The sequence below is a fragment of the Lepus europaeus genome, chromosome 5 (genome assembly GCF_033115175.1).
Source record: "Lepus europaeus isolate LE1 chromosome 5, mLepTim1.pri, whole genome shotgun sequence".
NCBI classification, from domain to species: Eukaryota; Metazoa; Chordata; class Mammalia; order Lagomorpha; family Leporidae; genus Lepus; species Lepus europaeus.
The window spans coordinates 45,637,919-45,658,601 of NC_084831.1; the positions used below are offsets into that span (position 1 = coordinate 45,637,919).

A 20,683-nucleotide genomic window follows, 5' to 3' on the forward strand; every position below is an offset into this window, starting at 1 on the left:
ACTGGCGGCAGTTAGCTGTGCTGGGGGCCTTCTCAATGCAGGTCAGTCCTGGCCAGTCTCCCCACGTGTGTAGCAGGGATGTGTTCTTGCCCATGGCCACACAGCAAGTTGGCAAAGGACAGATCAGAGCCAGGCAGTCTGCCATGTGGTCCCGAGACCCCTGGACCGGGTGCACACTCTGCTGGGGGCATGTGTGCTGCCCCACCCCCCACAGGCCCCAGAGCTCCAGGTAAGCAAAGAAGTTCCACTTTCTATGTTGCAAGTCGGCATCCAGGGCAGCCACCTCCCCCAGCCTCTGCCTTTCCTGCCCGGCTGCAGGCCGGGAATGGCTGTCCCCACATCCTGCCCGGGCCCTCCCACCATCTTCCAGGACACAGCCTGCGGGAACCTTCTGAAGTCCAAGCCAGACTGTGCCACTCACAGAGTCCTCACGGCCTGGGACGTTCACCAAAAACAAACCCAACCTCCCGGTGGCCCAGTACCCAAAGGGAAAGCCGGGACACCAGGGACCTTATCATACTCTAAGGATCAGAAACATCCGCATGTGGAGGCAGCTCTCAAAGGGTCCTCAAGGGCCTCCCCTCCCAGCCGCCTCCCTCCCCACCCCAGGCCTCTGCAGCTCTCCAGAGAAGACCCACACCCCGCCCAGGGACAGGGCAGCATCTTGCACGAGCCAGGAACAGAACCCTGTGCCCAAGGAGCCCCTTGCCTTGTGTCATCAAATCCAACTCCAACCCGCGATCCCCAAACATGTCAGGAAGGGCTTGCGGAAAAAGATGTCCCTTTAATAAAACGTATCAACATATATCGTACACAAACTACAATGTATCATAATTACTTTTTTTTCCTCTCTTAATTCAGAACCAGACTACAAGGTAAGAAAAACACAGAAACAGCTACAATGTTCCCAATAATCCGCACAAGGTCTTTTTTCAGGCAGATGATATCGCACAGAATATGATATACATGGATCAGAAAGGGCGGGGCAAAACAAAGACCAGCTACGGGGCGGGCGGGCAGGTAGGAGGGAGTGTCAATGTACAAAGAATCGGGGTGTCTTTAGGGCAAGACACAGAGGTTCCAATGGTGGGCGAGGCGAGGTGGCCACTGTCGCCCCTCCTGGGAGGGCACAGGCCACAGCAGGCTCGGTGGCTCCACAAAATAAAGACGGGACCGGAAACAGCACGTCCGCTTGGTTGTTGGTGTCCCCCCACCCCCCACAGCTTTTCCAAGTCTCCCCCTCCAGTTTCAAGCATATACACAGCAATTCTGGTCAACAACCCATCTTTCAAAAGAAGGACGAAGAGAAAAACAAAACAAAACAAAATAAAAACAAGAAAATGCAAACTCCAGCCCACCCTGCCCGTGCCCGTGCCCGGGAGCCGAGGGTCCCAGGACCAGAAAGTGGAGGTCACAGTTTCCACGTCCCAGGTCATAGCCGTCCTGTCGGCGGCGGCCTCTCCGACGGGGCCGGCTGCCACCACCCTGCTGGCAGGAGTCTCGCTGGGAAGACAGCGGCGTGAGGGCCGATGAGGGCCAGGAGAGGTCCCGGAGAGGGGCGGCAGCAGTCCTGGGGTCGCAGTACACGCCGGCGGTGGGCGTCTCGCCTGGGGCTTGATCCTGGGAGGGGGCAGGTGGTCAGGCCCCACGATGAGACGGGTTCTGGGTTCAAGGATGCTGCTACTGCCCGCTCGGCCAGAACACCCCTCCGTAAGCACTGCCCAAACCAAAAACCCCAAGTGGAAAAAGGTGACTTCCTTTTTTTCTCTTTCCAAAAAAGGCTTTTTGAAAGAAACCACCAATTGTAAACTGTCCAGTTTATTATTATTATTTTTGGATGGCTACAAAGACAGTGTAGTAGGCTTCACACCTACACTAGCTTTCCTGGTGGAAGGAAGGGCTTGGGTACAGAGGCAGGGCTGGTGGGTTTTGGTTGTTTTTTTTTTTCCTTTTTTTTTTTTTTTTAAAGAAAAAAGAGGTTGACTGGGGTGGGGTGGGGTGAGGGGCTTGCTAGAAGCTTCCATTTAAAAAAATCCCCCCAAAAATTCCCCCTGAAAATTAAAAAAAAAAAAAAAAAATCCCAACAACGGTAAAACCCCAAACAAAAACAAAAACAAAATAAAAGTGTCATGTACAGAAAAGCTCCCATCGGAAAGGGCGAGGGGCGGGGTTTTTCTGGTGTTGACTTGAAATATATTTTTATTCTGAGTTTCTGTCCTTCACGTTTTATGGAATAAAAAGTTCGGCCTTTTTATTGCATGAAACTAAAACAGGGACAGGCGGGGGGCGGGGGCGGGGGTGGGGAGCGGCCTCCCCGGCTCCTGGGCACCGACACCTCACTTCTTCTTGCATAATTCCTGGCGTCTTCCCGCCTGCAATGCCGGCTCTCAGCGTCGCGGACAAGGGGCTCACACGCTCATCGTCATGCTTGGAGAGTACTGGAAGGGAGGAGCAGAAAGGGGTGGCGGTGAGCGCCTCGGGCCCAGGGGCCAGGAGCCCCCGCGGAGGAGCCGGGCCTGGGGGCCGCTGGGGTGCCCTCAGAAGCTGCCTGACCCAAAGCTGCTTCTTGGAGGCAAAGGCAGACGGCCAGGCCTCGCTGCCGGGACCCCTGGGCCACGCGGGGCCGCGGACCGCCCTTCCCGGGACGACCGGAAGTGGGCCCCTCGGACTTCCGGAAGTGGGCTCCTCGGACTTCCGGTGTGCGGGCCGTGCCCGCCCGCGGCTGCCCCTACCAGGGCCGGGGCTTACATTGTCGTTCTGGAAGGAGTGAAGAAAGTTCCCGCCCAGCTCGCCGTCGTCCCGAGGGGTGCCCGGAGGATTGCTAATGCCACTTATGTTGTTAGGAGAATTCTGTGGAGAGAGCACAGGGTGAGCCCGCGGCCCCGCCCACCCACGCGGCCGGGGTGCTGGCGGGGCACGCGGGGGCACTCACTTTTGGAAGTCCATCTATGTCGCCAGACCCTGCAAGGAGAAGAGAGCTGCTTCAGTCCCCGGCGCCCTGGGCTCCTGGGGCACCGCGCCCGCCTCCCTCGGCCACCCCGGCAGTGCCCTTGCGCGCACCGCGCCCGGCTGCTCACCTAATGATCCATTCATGTGGTGGGGCTCCATGCCGCCCATGCCGCCCATGGGGCCGTCCGAGCCGGGACCCATCGGGAACTGAGGGAGAAGCAGGGGCGCTGCTTAGCAGAGCACCTCGGGAGGCCGTGGGATGGGGATGGGGGCTGCGGACAGGGCAAGGAGGTGGCCCCACACAGCCTCCTGGGACCCTGGCAGGGCTCTGTTCCCTCCCGCGGCGGGCGAGCCAGACCAGCCTCAGCCTTCCACAGGCCATTTTTCAGCTGAGGTGGGGAATGCTCTGCCTGAGGTCTCTGGGTAGGTAGTGGAGGAGCTGGGATTGGAGCGCAGATGCCCAGCCTCCCACTCGGCAGGTGGGCCTCCTCCATGCTCTGGGGTTCGCTGAGGGACAGGGTGGTGGGGCTAGGGTACACCACCTTAGGCCTTGGGACAGACACGTCAGAGGCTCAGAGGCCGAATCCATTCCACCTCCATCCTCAGGGCCAGAGGGCCCCTCCCACAGCCATGGCCATTCTAGAGAGCCAAGGCTCCACATACACCCTGGAAGGGGGCGGAGGGGACAGAACTGGGGCTGGCTGGCTCGTGGGATGGGTGCTGGGGACACAGAGCTGAGTCACATCTGGGCCCCAGCCTGGAGAAGGCGCTCACAGATATACAGGCACCCAGCTCCCAAAGGGCTGTGGAGAAAGCACAGGTGCAGGGGCTGGCCCTGTGGCACAGCGGGGTAAGCCATGGCTCGCAGTGCGGTGTCCTGCACCAGAGTGCTGGTTCCAATCCAGCCTCTGGCTGATGTGCCTGGAAAGGCAGTCAGAGACGGCGCACGTGCTTCAGCCCCTGCACCCATGCGGGACACCAGGAGGGCGTCCTTGGTTCCTGGCTTTGGCCTGGCCCAGCCCTGGTTGTTGTCGCCATTTGGGGGAGTGAACCAGTGGCTGGAAGATCTTTCATTCTGCCTTTCAAGTAAATAAAATAAATAAACCTTAAGAGAAAAAAAGGTGGCTGTGGCTTCCCAGGGAGGCAGAGGACTCAGAACAGGCCAACACCACGGAGGAGGGGGTGTGGGCAACAGAGCTGGTCACGGAAGTCGTTCTGGACAGCGGTCCTGCGTGAGCACAGTAAGGCCCAGCCAGACAGCAGGGGGGGCTGGGGCTGACAGCTGTCCACTGACCACGTGGCGGGGGAGGGGCAGCATCTCCATGTTCCCCATGGCCCATAAAGGCAGCTCAGGCTTTGGGACGAATTTGCCAGGTGGTAGCAAATTTCATGCTGATTCCCCCATGTGATGTGAGGAAGGCAGTGAACTTCTTAGGGCACCAACCCAGGATGCTGCTACACCAGAGCAAAGAAACCCCCAAAACCTGAGAGTACAATCACACACACGTGTGTGCTATTATACTAACATCAATGTCAGTACTTAAATGTTATCTGGAAGTAGGTATCTGATGTACATTATTGTGCACTTTAAATATCTTAAAACAGCTTTATTGAGAGATAATCCATGCAAGGTCCACCTGACCAATTAAAGGTACATGATGTAACAGTTCTTAGTGCACACCCAGGGTCGCAACTGTCACCACTAGCAACCTGACAACACTCCCCGGCAGCAGTCCGCCAGCATCTACTTGCTGTCTGCAGCCACTCCACGTGGATGAATCCCCTGGCCGTCCGTGGCCTGCTTTCCTCCTTTAGATGTTTTCAAGGTTCATCCGTGAGGTTGCGTGAACAGCGCTGTCCTCATTCTCACTGACAGCAGCCCAGCCGGCTGTGTGGGCAGACCCCGTCTCACTTACCCATGCATTAGCTGACGGGCCACTCAGGCTGTTTCTCCGATTCGCCCGTTGTGACTGACGCTACTTCGGACGTGCGTGTACCAGTTACCGCGCTGGGTGCAGGTCCTCACTTGTCCCCGGCAGACATCGTACAGCAGTCTTGCTGGGTGGGCGGTTACTCTACAGTTAACGTCTCCAGCAGCTCTGCTGCTTCCAAGGCAGCTGCACTATTCTACCCTCCCACAGGCCGTGTAGCAGGGCTCCAGCATCTCCACGTCCTCACAATGGAAGCCATCCTAGTGGGCGCGCGGGGTATTTATCGCCTCATCTTTTCATGCGCTTATCAGTTATTTGCACATTGAGTGTTTTGAAAGGCAGCGTTACAGAGGGAAGGAGAGAAGAGGGATCTTCCGTCTGCTGGTTCACTCCCTAAATGGCCACAACGGCCAGGGTTCGGCCAGGCAGAAGCCAGGAGCTCAAAACTCCAACTGCCTCCTCCCATGGAGGTGCCGGAGTCCATCTGCTGCTGCTTTCCCAGGCCCATTAGCAGGGAGCTGGATTGGAAGTGGAGCAGCTGGGACACGAACCGGCACCCATATGGGATGCCAGCATCACAGCTGGTAGTGTAACCTACTGAACCACAGCATGGCTGCCTTTGCGCCATCTTTAAATTGGGTTCTTTTTATTATTGAGTTGTGAGAGTTCTTTACATATTTTGGATCCAAGCCCCTGGTCACATACATGCTTTGCAAATACTTCCTCTTTTCTGTGGCTTGTCTGTTCTCTCTTGATGGTATCTTTTGAAGCACACGACTTATTTACATTTTGATGAAGTCTGATTTATCTACTCTTTCCTTGTTGTTTGTACTTTAGGTGTTGTATCTACGTTGGTTCTGCTTAAGCCAACTTTCCCATTTCTTCTTCCTGTTTTGTGATGCTGGTCCTGATGTTCTGGCCTGTGGTCCACACTGAATTAATGTTTGTGCTCTGGTCTATGGAAGCCGTTCAACCTCACTGGACTGCAGGGAACTATCCAGGCATCCCAGCGCCACTTGTTTCCTGGCGTATTTACTTTCGTTACAGGAATGCTATTATTTCAACAAAACAACAGCCAGTTGTGGGACTGGTCAACAGTGGCAGTTAGTAGCAGTTAGTGGGAAGATTAAATGAATGTGTGAGAATACATGCATGTCCCTGTCCTCTGATACAGTAACTTTTTAACCTTTTATTGGATATTTAAGCTTTGTACGCTATGTTACTGTGTATTCTGAAGATACAGAAATGGAAGATTTTTTAAAAAGGTAACATGTATATGTATAATATATGTTACACACATATACATATATGATATATAATACATATTAAATATGTATATTGTGCATATATATGTAGATTATATATTGTATATAATACATATATACACATATATATACATATATATATGACTGATTGGACAAATATTGCCAATACTTAATTTTAAAGATGATTAAGATGCATTTCTTTTGGCCTCATGACACAGTAGGATGTTCTGCCCCTACTTTATCTGAAACATTTGTCCATATAGTTGAAAGGCAGTTACAGAGAGAGAAGGAGAGAGAGAGATAGAGAGGATCTTCTATCTGCTGGTTCATGTCTCAAATGGCCACAACAATGAGGGCTAGGCCAGGCTGAAGCCAGGAATTCCATCTGGGTCTCCCACATAGGCGGCAGGGGTCCAAGAACTTGGGCCAACTTCTGCTGCTTTTCTCAGGTGCATAAGTTAGGAGCTGGACTGGAAATGGAGCAAGTGGGACTTGAACCAGCACCCACGTGGGATGCCAGCGCCACAGGTGCATCTTAACCTGCTGTGCCACAAAACGCTGGCCCCAGGCTTCCTGTTCTAATATTACTTCTCTGAGTTGCCTGCAGGCTTCGGGACAGCCTACTTTTCTTTTCGATGCCTTGGTCAGCCCGAACATGATTGCCAGAAAAGTCATCTGACACACGCTCTGCTTCTACCCAGCCCACACGACACTGCTTCCTGGTGTCCACCCGGCGTGTTAACGTCCTGTCCAGAACCTCTGCAAGTGGAGGACACGAGCTTGCTCCTCACTAGCACGCATTCCTGGGATTACAGGACTTCCTTTAGCTTCCAGGGTGTCCGTCCACTCTGCGTGCAGAGGCGGGGGCTGGCCGACCAGCCGCCTCTCCATCCAGGCCTCTGCAGCTGCAGGCCGGCCGGCTGTCATTTGCAAACACTCCAGGGCAGACCGCACCCCTCGCAGGACAGCCGGTTTTAAAGCACAGAGAGAATGCGACCTTGTGGATTCCAGGTAAGCTGAAAGTTTTGAAACAGAAATTGAGGAATTTCCTGGCCAACGTGGCTGCTCTTCGTGGCGACATTTTCTGAGACCTTTACCAAAAACCGAGTCATCATTTTCGCTGTATGCGAGGCTCTGCCGCAGCCTCCCGGTGGCACCAGACAGCTTGGGCGCAGGCGGCTCCTCCGTCGGGGCCCCTGCTGGTTCCTGAAGCCCCTCCACCAGCCCTGCAGAAACACTGCGGGCGTTCCTCACGGCCACCCCAATGCAGCTGCAGATGGACTTGGAGGGCATCCTTCTTGTCTTTCCCAGGGTCGGCGCGCATGGCATCTCGCAGGCACAGGGTGGAGCCCTGCTCCATTTCTATAAAGTCCACAACCTCAGCACGTCCTTCTGCGTGTTTTGGGGAAGTGGCAAAGTGAAGGAAAACGCTGCTTAGGAAAAGGCTGGAATGACAGGGAGGCCAATCAGGCCTCCTGTGTCGGGCACAAGGCGCGCGGGGCATTCAGCAGGCATTGCAAAGAAGCCTACGGACTAAATGAAATCGGCTCAGATGAACTGTGTACCGCCTGCCAGAATCGTGAAGGGTGAGCCAAGTCCCTGTGCATTTGGACAGAACAAGCATCTACGTTTTCTGCAGTTTCATTAAAAGCTGCACGCGAGTCAGGATGACGGCACGATGCTCCAGCGTTCGAGCCCCCGCGCCCTCCAGCCGCTGGGAATCTGTTGCCGCAATCCGAGGCGTCGCTCAACACACTGAGAAAGCGCGGCTGTCGGAAGCTCAGGCAGAGCCCGCTCCATGCGAGCAGCCCCAGCGTGGGTCACTGCCACACTGCTCCCTTCTGTTCACACCCAAGCCTTTCCAGTCTCCGCCTCTGATCAGGAAATGGAACCTCCTAGCTTCAGGCACAATCCAGGGAAGGAGCAGCTGATGGTGTCAGTTCCAGGGCGCCCGAGCTCATTTGGCAACTGCTGGTTTCCAGTGAGCCCAGGGCTCTCCTGGGACGAGAGTCTCGATTTAGGAGGATGTGCCTCTGTCACCCCTCACTCGGGGGCCTTCGTCTCCAGTGGGCGTCCCTGGCCCCTCTCTGCGAGCCTCAGGTGCACGGCACAGCCCGCTACCTGGATCTGGCTGTGTGTGCCCTTGAAACCACACAGCTGCTCAGTCGTCTTCTCCGCTCCTCCAGTGCTGTCTGCGTCACACGGTCACCCTTCCCACTTTCATCATCTCAGCACTGATGTCAGAGAACACAGCCATCACATCCACCTCGTCGCAAACGAGGCCAGCACCGTCCTGGCCCGAAGCAAAGCAGGAGACCAGCCACAGGGAAAGGCTGAGCCGGCCACTGTCCGTGACCATGTGAGGTGGGCGAGCCTCCGTGGACGACCCTGAGCCATCACTGCCAGCGAGGGAGGCAGGTGATCAGGGCCACTTCCATGCGGCCCCAGCCTGGAGCTCTGTGTGGGTTTTTCTGTTTTCCCATCAGCCTTCTGCAGCCATCGTCAAAGACCAGCATGTGTGTCCTGGCACTGCGCAGCACCCGGGGCTGTTAGTGCTAAAATCGGGCGGTTGGCCGCCCTAGTGAGGGACAGCGGTGAAGCTGGGGACTGGGACAGAACACGGCAGGTGCAGCACCCACTCTGCACATCTGCAGCCCACACGTGAGAGTTAACACATAGGGTGGCTCAGGTGTCACCTCAGGAGCAAAACCAAACTGAGTGCCCCAAAAGGCACCGCACCCATCAACCATGTAGACACACGCTGTGGGGCCCCAAGCCCATCCCCTGGCTCTACAGCCCACCGCCCTGCTCTCCGGCTCCCCTCTGCCTGCGTGGGGCTCCAAGGGCTGTCTGTGGATCTGTGGAGGCGACTCCAACCAGTCCTGTCTATGGACCCAGGCAGCACAGAAGGGAGTGGTGGCTACCCAGAGCCAGAGCAGGTAGAGTGGGAGCTGCCACGTCCATCGAGAGCTGCCCTCACAGAGGCAAGGGAGGGGACAGCCCTGCCAGCTGCCACCAAGTCCAGGGGTCACAGAGCTCACGGCAGGGGCACGAGGCAGGCAGGTGCCCTGCTCCTACTGTCTCCACCCATGGCTCCTACAGCCTTGAAAGTGAGGGACTGCCAGGGTGGCGCTTTGGTCAGAGGAGAAGGGCCCGGGGCCCAGAGGCCACTGCGGCCCAGGGCTTCCCCTGGCAGCCCTCGCAGAGGGGCTGTACTGGGCCCCGCCTCGTCCTCCCCCACCCCGAGCTGGGCTGCCCGGAGGTAATCACTTTTCTGACGGTTTGTTTTATTCGCCTTTGGTAACAAATGGCTGAAATCAATTAAACTTGCTTTCCCCTCAGCTGATGAAGTTAATTATGATTTGTTATGGTATCTGATATGTAAATTATTAGAAGGCACACTTACGTTGGCGCGACTGCCTCCAGGCGGCACCGGATTAATCATTGTGTAGATGTTGTCACTGGAATTCGTGGAATCTGTAGGACAGTGCAGACCCGCAAGTGGAGGTGATTAATTCGTTTCTTAATTAAAACAAACTCGTGGCACTTGAACTCATTCTTTTGTATTTTATCACTTAAAATTTCCTCTAAGTACCACCATTTTCTGGCTAATTTGTATTTAATGAAGATTCACAAAGTTTTTAATCACAGAAAATTCAACTGTGAAAACCACCCAACCCCGAAACCAGGAATCCCAGGGCGTCTGGATGGCCGTGCTGATGTGGCACGGGGCGCTCCCCACCCCAAGCCAATGCTGGTGCCCGGACACCGGCCGACACAAGGTGGGGGCAGTGAGCCGGCAGCCCCAGGGACTGTGACCCGGTCAGGGTCAGGGTCAGGGTCAGGGCAATGCTGCCCATCACTGAGGACTGCCCTGCCTGGCAGTTCCCCTGTGGAGCAGGTTAGCGTGACCCAGTCTGAGCGTCGGTCACGAAGCTTATCAACATGCAGCAGCAGGAGAAACAGCCGGAGCGGCTGCCGGCTCCACCCCTCGGCGGAGCAGCTGCGGGACCCCTCCAGCTCCCCAGTTACCCGGTGGAGTCTCCTTAGGACACTGCTCAGAGTTCCCATCAGGAGCAGGTGCTGCGCTTTCTCAGACAGAGCTCTGACTACCTCTCCCTGTTTATTTTTGGGGTGGGTAAGGATTGTATGCTGCATTCCTTCTAGCTGGCTGCTTTGCTATTCTGAGCTGGGAAAGATGTGATGCTGTGAGTCTGTGCACCTGTGCATGTGTGTGTGTGCACATGCCCACGTGTGTGTAAATGTGCCCTCTTACAGAAAACAACAAGGGACCTCTTACACAGAGGACCAGGAGCCCTGAGTGACAGAAACTCCAGTGGTTATTGCGCCAGACGACATTGGTCCCAGAACAAAGAATCCCAGAGGCCCTCTGCAGCCATCCGGGGAAATGCCTACCCAGGCCCCGGGCTGGCCCTAGCGAAAGGGAGCCAAGGGCAAGGGGAGCCCTTGTCCCCAGGCTGCTCTGCCCGGCCCTTTCCTATACAAAGTAGCACTCGAGAACCAGAGAAAGTGACCTGGCTGAGGCCACATGGGCTGGTGGCACTGGGGGCCTCCTACTCCCAAGTCACTGGACACCCAATGGCCTGGTGGAGGCTGTGCTGCCCAGGAAGGAGTGGCTGTCAAGCCCTGGCTCAGTCCCCAGCCCCCAGGGACCCTGACAAGTGTCACCACCCACCGACCCTCCAACCCTCTTACCTGCAGGGCTAGGCATGATGGGCGTTCCTGGGGGGCCGCCACCACCAGGGGGTCCCTGGAGATGAGACAGACAGTGGTATCAGACCCCCTGGCGCTAAGACATGGGGGGAGCTCATGGCCAAGGCTCCTGGGGCCTGCCTGGCAGTCAGCCCTCACCAGACCCCTCCAGTGCTCGCCCAGCCACCAGATTTCAGCTCTGGGGGAACTGCCCCAGGTCCCCCTTCCTTTCTTCAAACCAAGAGGCACCGTGGCATGCGTGTGCACATGTGTGCTCACACACGACCCAGCTGGCGAAACCAGGGGATGGCGGCCTCCCAGGGCTGGTTTGGAGATTTCTGGGCCACCTAAATCTTGGGCTCATCTGACTGTGTTAATTTATTTATTTATTTTTGACAGGCAGAGTTAGACAGTGAGAGAGACAGAGAGAAAGGTCTTCCCTCCATTGGTTCACCCCCCAAATGGCCGCCACGGCCGGTGTGTTGCACCGATCCGAAGGCAGGAGCCAGGTGTTTCTCCTGGTCTCCCGTGGGGTGCAGGGCCCAAGGACTTGGGCCATCCTCCACTGCACTCCCGGGCCATAGCAGAGAGCTGGCCTGGAAGAGGAGCAACTGGCGCAGAATCCGGCGCCCCAATTGGAACTAGAACCCTGGGTGCCAGCGCCGCAGGTGGAGGACTAGCCCAGTGAGCTGCGGCGCTGGCCTGAATGTGTTTTAAAAGCAGAGGCAGGGCCTCGATGGTTCTCCTGTACTTGCAGTCACATGTGGTCAGACACACGGGGCCCCAGAGCCCGACACTTACCACGTAGGTACCGGGCGACGAGGAGGAGTATGGAATCTGGAAACAAGATGCAGAAGAGCCCCGGTCAGAACCGCCTCCTCCGCCAGGCAGTGCCCCCACTCTTTCTAGGAGTGAGCCAGTTGCCGGCTTTGCTTCCCTAGGGCCAGGATTGGGAGCCCAGCCTAGTCCTCTGCTACACTGACCCCAGGGCCTCGCCTGCCGTCCCCCACAGCCCGTGTGGGAGCCCAGAGGCAGGGGGCGTAGGGGGCCCTCCAGTTTGGGAGAGCACAAGGGGGCGCTGCCCCCACGCCCACGGCCTTCTCCCCTGGACCGTCGGCACAGCAGGCCTTCCTCACTTCCTCTGAACGTCAGCGGGGAAGCACATCTGTGGGAGCTCTCCTCTGAATAGCGCTCCCTGAGCCCGGGCTCCCAGCTGCCGGCCGAGGGCAGGGGCCAAGCCTTGCTGTCCCAACACGCTCCTCCCAGGCGTGCACCTACACATGGCCTTCTCCCTGCTGCACCCCACCCCTCACCCCCCAGCTGGGTACTCACTGAGTTAGCACTGTTGGGATTGGGCCAGGGTCTGCCAGCTCCCGGGCCCCTGGAGAAAGAGAGACACAGAGTATGAACGAATGAAAAAGACGCTCTGTCCTCCACAGGCAGCCAGCCACTACCAGGAGCCTAGAGGTCGGCGGGTTGTGGGTGGCCACGGGTCGTTCCACAGATAGAGATCTACGGACTCTAAATCGGGTGTACTATTGCTGACACTCAGCACTTACAGGTCTCCGATCTCAGACCCAGCCTGCGCGCGCACTCTCCCAGGGAGTCCAGATCCCACAGGAAGACCAGAAATCACTAAAGCAGTAGCCCAGAGGCTGACGGTCCAGGGCTTCACGTCTTTACTGCGCCCTTCACAGCGGTGTGAGCCTGGGCAAGTGGCTGCACCTCTCTGTGCTCCATGGCCTCCTCCCACAAGGAAGTGCCTCACCGGCTCACTGTGAAGGTGGGGCGGGCTGAGCCAGGCAGCAGGCCCAGGCCCGGGAGGCTTGGCCGGGCCACACGGCACCTCTCATCACAAGGACAACAAGCCCCGTTCCACTAAGGAGGCCCAGAGAGCATCCGCCATGGCACCCCGGCAGGGGGCGGGGACAGCAGGGGCTCTGAGGGTAAGGGTTTGCCTTACATGTTAATCCCGGGCATGGCGGGGCCGAGGGAGTTGGGTGGTGGTCTCATGCCGCTGCCGTAATTCTGCAACGATAACCAAGGGTCAGTCTGTGAGCAGGAGGAGGGGGCCGGAGGAGGGGAGGAAAACGAGACAGACAACAGAAGCCACAGGGTTAGTCTGTGCTGAGGAGCCGCTGAGAAAACAGCACACATTCTTTCCGAGACCACGGTGCAGGACAGGGGGTGGGGGGCGGAGGGCGGAGGGCGGGGAGCGCACGCACAAGCCAGCACAGGGCATGGGCAGCGTGTGCACCGTGCTCCAGGGGCTTCGAGACCCTGATCTCTGAGATATATGGCCGCCAAGCTGGCCGCCCCCATCCTGGGCCCGCAGCAGGCCAGGGAGGCAGGCGGCCTGGGGCCACCTGCACGTGCAACAAGTGCATTCCTACAAGGCCTGGCGGGGCAGGTGCAGACAGCAGTCTCCCCCTACCCGGAGCCTCCGGCCCAGCGCATCCCGCCCCACCCCGGCCTGTGCGTCTCAGAGCTGGGGGAGCAGGAGGGAACTCCCATTTCTGCATGTGGGGTCGCCTTTCTGTCTGACAGATGAGTCTACACAGGGCTCAAACTCCAGAGCGGGATCTGGCACAGCACACCCCGTGGAGGCAGACTGGGGGCCAGAGGCGCCCCTGACCTCTCTCCCATCACACGGGGCCTCCCTCCTGCTCTGGCGGGCTCCTGCTTGCCCTCGGCTGCTCGGCTGCTCAGGGAGGCCTTGCACGCCCCGCCCCTGGGGCTCAGCCTTTGTCCCCACGCCTCCCAGCAGTCCTTTGGCTTATGCTCCTGGCCACAAGTCTGTCTCCCATCTTCACTCCCGCTGGACTCCAGGTGCCCCTTGGAGTGGAGACTGCATTTTAACGATCTCACCCCCTCTTCACTCTGTGCACGGCCAGCACAGCCTGGCCCCCAGTACGGTGATGGAAGCAGGTGAGAAGAGGTGAATGCACAGAGGTAAAGCGAGCCTGGCCGTGCTCCAGCTCTGCCCTCCTAGGAGAACCTGGAGGGGTTCTGATGGCCTGACCGAGCGCTGCCCTGGGAGCCACGGGCTCTCCTGCACCTGCAGACAAGCCAGGAGGGTGATCCGACCCTCGGCTGGGCCAAAGCCTCCAACCCAATCACAGGGCCAGGGCAGGGCTGGCGGCACTGGGGAGCAGCACCGTGGCCGCCTGAGCCACAGCATCTTTGTATTCCTGCCACTCAAGCCCGGCCAGCAGCCCCTGCAGTGCCAGCCTCGTTCTAGCACAAGTCACGCTGAAACACTAGGACAGGAAGGTGTCCGCCGTACACTGATGGCCACGCAAAGTGCTCAGAGCTGGCTCAGCAAGCACCAGTGTCTACTGTCTCCTGGGTGCTGGCTGTTTCACAAAACCAGAGTGAAGCCTGTCCCAGGCCCTGACAGCAATGGACCAGGTGACCCCTCTGGGACATTTGGTCGGAAACACAACATGGAGTGAAAAACTGCAATGTCGCTCCAATTGGTTCTGAAATCTATAAAAGAAGCCCTGAGACTACGTCATACCTATTCCTTGTTTAGAATGTTCTAGAGTGGTCCCTGGCTAAAGCCAGCTAACCTGGACTGGCGTCCTGGTGCAGCAGGTTAAGCTGCCACCTGCAATGCCCGCATTCCACATAACTGCTGGTTCACGTCCTGGCTGCTCCACTTCTGATCCAGCTCCCTGCTAATGTGCTTGGGAAGGCAGTGGAGGATGGCCAAAGTGTGTGGGCCCCTGCACCCACATGGGAGACCCATGAAGCATCAGGCTCTGGGCTTTGGCCTGGCCCAACTGTGGTTATTGTGGTCATTTGGAAAGTGAACCAAGAGATAGAAGATCAATTTCTCTTTCTCTCTCCCTCTCTAACTCTGCCTTTCAAATAAATAAGCAAGTCTTAAAAAAAAAGGAGAGCATCTCAAAGCCACACCTCCCTTGGAGCAACTCAGAATGGCAGAGAGGCCTGGGTGAGGCTGGCGTGTGGGGTCAGCTGGGGGGTGGCCATCAGGGGTCATCTTGGGCACAGGTGGGCCTGGAAGTTTTGGGCTCCAAAGCTAAAGTGGGGAGAAGGTGGGCTCTCCCCGGCCCATTCTCTCTGTCCCACGGGTACAGCCCCAGTCACTCCCGGTGGGCAGGGGACAGGATAGGTGTGAGCTCTGAACTTAGGGCAGGGAAAGAGGTCTCCTTGCAGTCGGGCTGACTTGGGCCTTCAGGACCTCACCTGCAAGACAGGCAGCCAGGTGCCGACCTCACGGGCTCACTGTGGGCAGGGTGGGACAGCCGTGCACACCCCAACGCCATCCCATGTCCCACGGACCGTGTCCCCTTCCTGCAGAATGTGAGCCCGCCTTCTGCACAACCCAGGGATAGTAGCAAGGGCAGCCTTCAGGAAGCTTGCAGTGAGCACCACTATGTGTTGAGATCAGATGCAAAAATGGGAAACCATGGGCGGGCCATGTTTCTTTTTTTTAAAAAATACTTCGTTATTTGAAAGCAGAGTTACTACTTACGTCCTTACATGTTACTTTTTTATTTAATTAATTTATTTAATGTTCACTCCCCAAGTGCTTGCAACAGCTGGGGCTGGGCTAGACTGTAGCCAGGAGCCCAAAACTCAATCTGGGTCTCCCACGTGGGTGACAGGCCCCCAAGTACTTGAGTCACCAGCACTGTCTCCCAGGACACACGTTAGCAAGGCTGGAATCAGCAGTGCAGCCGGCACTCGGGACCCAGGCACTCGGTTATGGGATGTGGGTGTCCCGAGTAGGGTCACTGTGCACCAAAGGCTGCCCCTGGCTGTGGAACCCAAGACTGCACTCTACGCATACGGGCCCGGGGAACCGTGTGCAAGGAGGCATTTGGGGTCCCCGTGCTGACGCCTATGTGGGAATCTGCAGTGGGGACTGACACTGCTCTTAGCCAGTGACCGCTCCCGAACTTTCTCAGTACAGTGCGATCTCTGGGCTACTCCACAGACTGCAAAGCAGAAGAGAGGTTGCTGGGGATGGGTCCGTTGCCTCACCCTGGGCCAGCATCTCTCTCGCCCACTGTGGGGACCCTACAGGGGCGAGGCCAGGAGAGCCCCCACTGGGCCCAGGAGGCTCCCCTCTCTGCAGCTGGACTGCCAGCCAGGCACACAGACACAAAGAGACCCGTGCCGAGCCAGGAGGAAGCCCTGAACCTCCGGAGCACTGTGCTCTCACCAGACGGCCTGCTAACAGCCACTTAGAGCTTTCAGAACTTTCAAAGTACGGGCTTCACAAACTGTTACGGACTTTTCCAGAAAAGAGAAAAAAAATGAAAAGCAAAAGAAACAAAACGCAGTCATCTAACCCGAGAAGCCGGAGTCCTGAACATCGGTGTCACGTCTCCAGCACGGGGGAACGGAAACCGCTAGCTAAGGGGCTGCCCTGCACCAGGCACCGTGCCAGAACCTCACCCTCCCTGTCCAGTTCTCCCATTTCACAGATGCGGCTGCTGAGCCCCCGAGGCTCCAACTTTCCCTCCTTGGACTCCCCCGAGCCTGAATCACCGCCCCATGCTCCACAGCCTTCTAAACACACGGCCGGCGGTGTGACTGCCACTGCGGGACACGCTGCGGAAGGAAGAAACAAGAGCCCAGGGCAGGCAGAAGGCAAGGCTCTCCCTGAGACCCCCAAGGAGCAAGAGGGGTGGGTGGGCAGGCAGGGTCTCGCGGCCCCGCCTACAGAGGAGCCACTCCCGACTCCGCCCCCAGGGGAACCAGTAAGGGGGTGGGGGGCAGAGAATCCCAGACCCGTAAGAGTTAGGGAGGGAGAGCCAAGCCAGGCAGACCCCCCCAGGCAGCACAGACAGGGAGGGGCAGCCAGGGCGTGACTCCCCTCTCCGATCCTACAGATGGTCGGGTCCTGGACAGTTCCCTAATAACAGGGCGGGACCCAGCAAACTCCCTGCAGCCCCACAATCTCAGAGGGGCAGGAGCCGCTGTGAGAAAGTTCCAGAGCAGGAATGGCCTGTCGGCCGAACCCTGTGGTCCTTCCTTCTGGGGTCTGAGGTCTAGGGCTGGCCACATGGGGCAGCTGTGGGGTTCAAACAAGACACAGATGGGGTACTAGGGATAATTTCTTCCAGAGGTTTCAGGAACGCCCTTGCTGGCCACAGAGCCCTCTGGTCAGGCACGAGCCAGTATGTGCAGCTGGCGGAGGCTTGGGCGTGGAGCGGGTGCCGGACCCGGCAGCCTGGCCTCTCACAGAGAACCACACCTACAGGCAGACTCATCATCCTCTGGCACGTGGGGAAACAGGCCTGCTGAAACCCACAGCGGCCCAAGGACACCCCAGTGGGGAGTGGCACGCAGAGGGGGTCCGCTGTCCACTCATCCTGTACCTGAGCCATCAAGTCCACCCCAGCCAGGTGGGAGGTGGCTCAGGGCTCCAGACCCTGTGCCTTTCAAATGCCCTAGATCACGTGCTAGGACCTGCCCCACCCCACCAGGGGGTCTGCCCCTGGAAGCCTCCCCAGGTACCCTGGGGGTCCCTCTACCAGGTCTGCTTGCCCTGAGCTATGCGTGGGGCCAGCTGCCACAGGCAGGGCGGGAGCAAGCCATGCCCTTCCTTTTGCCCCCGGGAGCTGAGAGGCGGGGGAGACTGACTGCCAGACAGTGGGGGAGGAGGGAGGGCAGGTGCGCAGGCAGCCAGGGAGCCGCAGGGCAGGCCCAGGGCTGCTTACCTGTGGGCCAGGCCCCATGGGCCCCATGCCTCGGGGAGGGTTCATTCTCTGCATCGATCCTCCCATGTTGGGGTGGCCTGAGAGAGAGGGAGAGAGAAAGAGCGAGGTGAGTTGTGGGTTGCCCAGGAGAGAGAGGGGCCCTCCCGGCAGCCAGTGTGCCCCGGCCTCTCTACCTTGTTGCCGTGTGGGATCCATGGAATTGGGCAGCAGCGGCTGTGTCCCAGGGACTCCTCCTGGAGGCTGAAAGAGACGGAGACACAAGCTCGGGAGCTGCTCCCCAGGTGCTCTGCCTGTCCTGCCACGTCCCCATCTGCCTCCTGCGGCCACGCAGGGCCCTCCCCTGGCCATTCCTGCTGCCTGCGGCTGGGGGGGAACGTGACAGCCAGCCCAAGTTGGCAGCCCCTAAAACTGGAGAAAGGGTGGGGCTGGAGCTTTGGTTGCAACAGAGGAACCCCACTCCGTCCTGCTGTCCCCATGGGTCTGCATGCCTTGAAATGAGGCTGTCAGGAGCTACCTGAACCCCATCTTTCCTTTGCTGCAAGCAGATATAACTCAGTGTACCTCCCCTGCGAACCATGGGGACTGGGATGGCTAGAATTCTGTCACAGGAGTCTCTTTCAACAGGGAACGGGGTGGGATAGGGAGGGGAGGGGGTGGCTCTGGGGCACAGCAGGTAGAGGCACTGTCTGTGGCTCCATCATCCCACATGGGCGCTGGTTCACATCCCAGCTGCTTCACTTCTGTTCCAGCTCCCTGCTAATGGCCTGGGAAAAGCAGTGGAGAATGGCCCAAGTGCTTGGGCCCCTGCCACTCACGTGGGAGACCCAGATGAAGCTCCCGGCTTCTGCCTGGCCCAGTGCTGGCCATTGTGGCCATCTGCGGAGTGAACCAATGGCTGGATCTCTGTCACCCCCCAGCCCCTGCCCCATAACTAAAAAAACAAACAAACAAAACAAAACAAAAAAAAACACCAGGACCAGGGAAACAGGTCCAGAGGCTGAAGGGCACAGCCAGGATGAGCACCTAGTATCTGACCTCCTGTTGGCTTCCACCCCTGAAATAACCCCCTCAGGCCCTAGGGCCAAAGAGGGGCACCGAGTGGAGAGGTGAGGGGAGCCCCGCAGCACCAGCGTGTAGGTGAGCGGAGGCCTGGCACACTGCTGGGCAAACCCACCCCAGACTGCAGTCACTGCCCCTCTGGGGAGAGGCCCCCTCTCTTGGGACTGAGAAGGAGCTCCTGCCCCGATAGCAGAGGCTTTTGGTGGCGACCGCTCAGCCTTCCCCTGCGGGTGCCAGCGCACCTGGGAGGCCTCCACAGTGGGCTGACCAGGGCACTCCCTGCCTCTGCCCCACGGGTTTCAGAGGAGGCGGTGGGAAGCAAAGGGACAACAAACCCACTGTCCCCCTTCCCCCAGCTTCAGCCTGGAGCGAGCGTGGGCAGCTGTGGGGGGGCCCAGGCACCCAGGCACCCAGGCCTGCGCAGTGCCTCATGTTCAAGAACATTTGGCGCTGGCTGTTTCGGTGTGCCTGGGGGTGCTTCGTCTCTCTCTCCCTGGGTTTTGGCCCTACTTCCTCACCCCGAGTTCCCAGGCTCCAAGCCACCTCGCTGGTCTGGGTCTGCCCCCTGTGGGCTTGGGGTTACAGGGACTCTGGGGAGACCCAGGAAGGCCTGTCTGGACTGAGCAATCTCAGGACGCTGAGGTCATGGGGCCTTTGGATGCCTGTTGCACAGAGCAGGCTGGGAGAACGAACAGAAAACCTAAACGGAGATCTGTAGAAGAAAGCCCCTCCTCAGCTGCTCCTGCCTCTGCTGTGCCTTGGGGCTCCAGGAGAAAGGCTGGGGGGTAGCTCCCTCCCCCTGCCCCAGGGTGGCCTTGGGCGGGGACAGGAAGCTGTGATTTGGCATTGCTGGGGCCTGCCCTGGTCCCAGGTCCCAGCACATGGTCTAAGGCATTTCAAAGGCACAGGGTCTGGCACCCTGTGAGCCACAGTGCAGGCCCCAGGAGTCCCAAATCACACAAAGGAGGGGTTCTCGATGAGAAAGCTGAAGCCCTCACACACAGGGACGGAGAAAAACCACGGCTCGTGTGTGGGCATGAAAACCCGTGTGGCACCTGCACCCTGGCCTGTGGGGCAGAGATGCTGCGGGGCTGTCACAGGGCTCCTGGGAGTGGGCCAGCTCGGCTCCACGGCACTGCGGGACAAAGCGGAGGAAGCATCTGTCCAGGAAATGGACACATCCCAGCTGCGCCTGCAGGCTCACTCACCTGCCTGGCCAGAACAGCCGGCAGGCGGGACGCACGTGGGAGGCGATCTGGCGACGCAGCCAGCTCGCTGCAAACCTGCACCCCCTGGGTAGCCCCTCACTCTGCACCAGGGAGGCTGGCCTGGCAAGACCCAGAGGCCGGGTTGGTGGCCCTCAGCGTCATGTTCCCGAGTGCCTTCTCACTGCCCTCATGTCGGGGGCCCACTTATAACGGGCAAGTCCCCTGCGCCTCTCCTCCTCCACCTACCACGGGAGAGAGCTGAGCCAATGATGCACACAGCCCCCGACTGAGGTGCCCTCCGAGAAAGCCCAGGGACCACGTGCGGCAGGAGCACATCCCTCTTTGGGGGTCCCAAGAAGCTGGAAACTCAGAGTAAACTTATACAGGTGGCAGGGAGATGGGGGGCAGGAAACTGGTTTGTGCTGCCCTGTAGAGATGATGGCTTTACCCTCCACTCACTGGCCCGTGTCTACTCATGCTGAACTGTGTAAGAGAAACACACACTCCCTTCGCTATGCCCCTTAACTCCAGCAGGGTGCCGCGTGAGGACAGGTGGGTGCCTGCTCTCCCTGGGTGGGCTCTGAAAGAAGAGGGAGCTGGGTGGGGTGGAGCACAGGGCCGGGAGCTGGAGACGGCTCTGAGCCCAGCTCCCCATCTGCGATGACCCAAGGGTCCCTTCCTGCTCTAAGAGCTGGGTCTCTAATTCCTTGTCCAAATCTGTCTCCTTCGCATCAGACAAAAACAGGAAACAAAGGGGCGGGACACCTGCCAGGCAACCTGACACTGGAATCGGAGGCCCTGGGTGCCAGTGTCTGTCCATATCCCTGTGGCATCTCGCTCAGGGAAAGAAGCCCACCAGA

The 20,683-nt window shown here is 58.4% G+C and overlaps 1 protein-coding gene across 2 annotated transcripts in view; it reads right to left on the minus strand.

The window, feature by feature from the left end:
* Nucleotides 1-961: 961 nt before the first annotated feature.
* Nucleotides 962-20,683, minus strand: part of SSBP3 (single stranded DNA binding protein 3) — a 149,609-nt gene continuing 129,887 nt past the window's right edge. For both annotated transcript variants that reach the window (XM_062191392.1, XM_062191393.1), the window contains 11 exons: nucleotides 17,730-17,796; nucleotides 17,557-17,633; nucleotides 12,822-12,886; nucleotides 12,191-12,239; nucleotides 11,660-11,695; nucleotides 10,862-10,916; nucleotides 9,552-9,622; nucleotides 3,078-3,156; nucleotides 2,933-2,961; nucleotides 2,749-2,850; nucleotides 962-2,438 (listed from right to left, as the gene is read on the minus strand). In XM_062191392.1, the coding sequence (XP_062047376.1) occupies nucleotides 2,409-2,438; nucleotides 2,749-2,850; nucleotides 2,933-2,961; nucleotides 3,078-3,156; nucleotides 9,552-9,622; nucleotides 10,862-10,916; nucleotides 11,660-11,695; nucleotides 12,191-12,239; nucleotides 12,822-12,886; nucleotides 17,557-17,633; nucleotides 17,730-17,796 (660 nt within the window). In that variant the 3' untranslated portion in view covers nucleotides 962-2,408. The remainder of the gene's footprint in view (nucleotides 2,439-2,748; nucleotides 2,851-2,932; nucleotides 2,962-3,077; nucleotides 3,157-9,551; nucleotides 9,623-10,861; nucleotides 10,917-11,659; nucleotides 11,696-12,190; nucleotides 12,240-12,821; nucleotides 12,887-17,556; nucleotides 17,634-17,729; nucleotides 17,797-20,683) is intronic.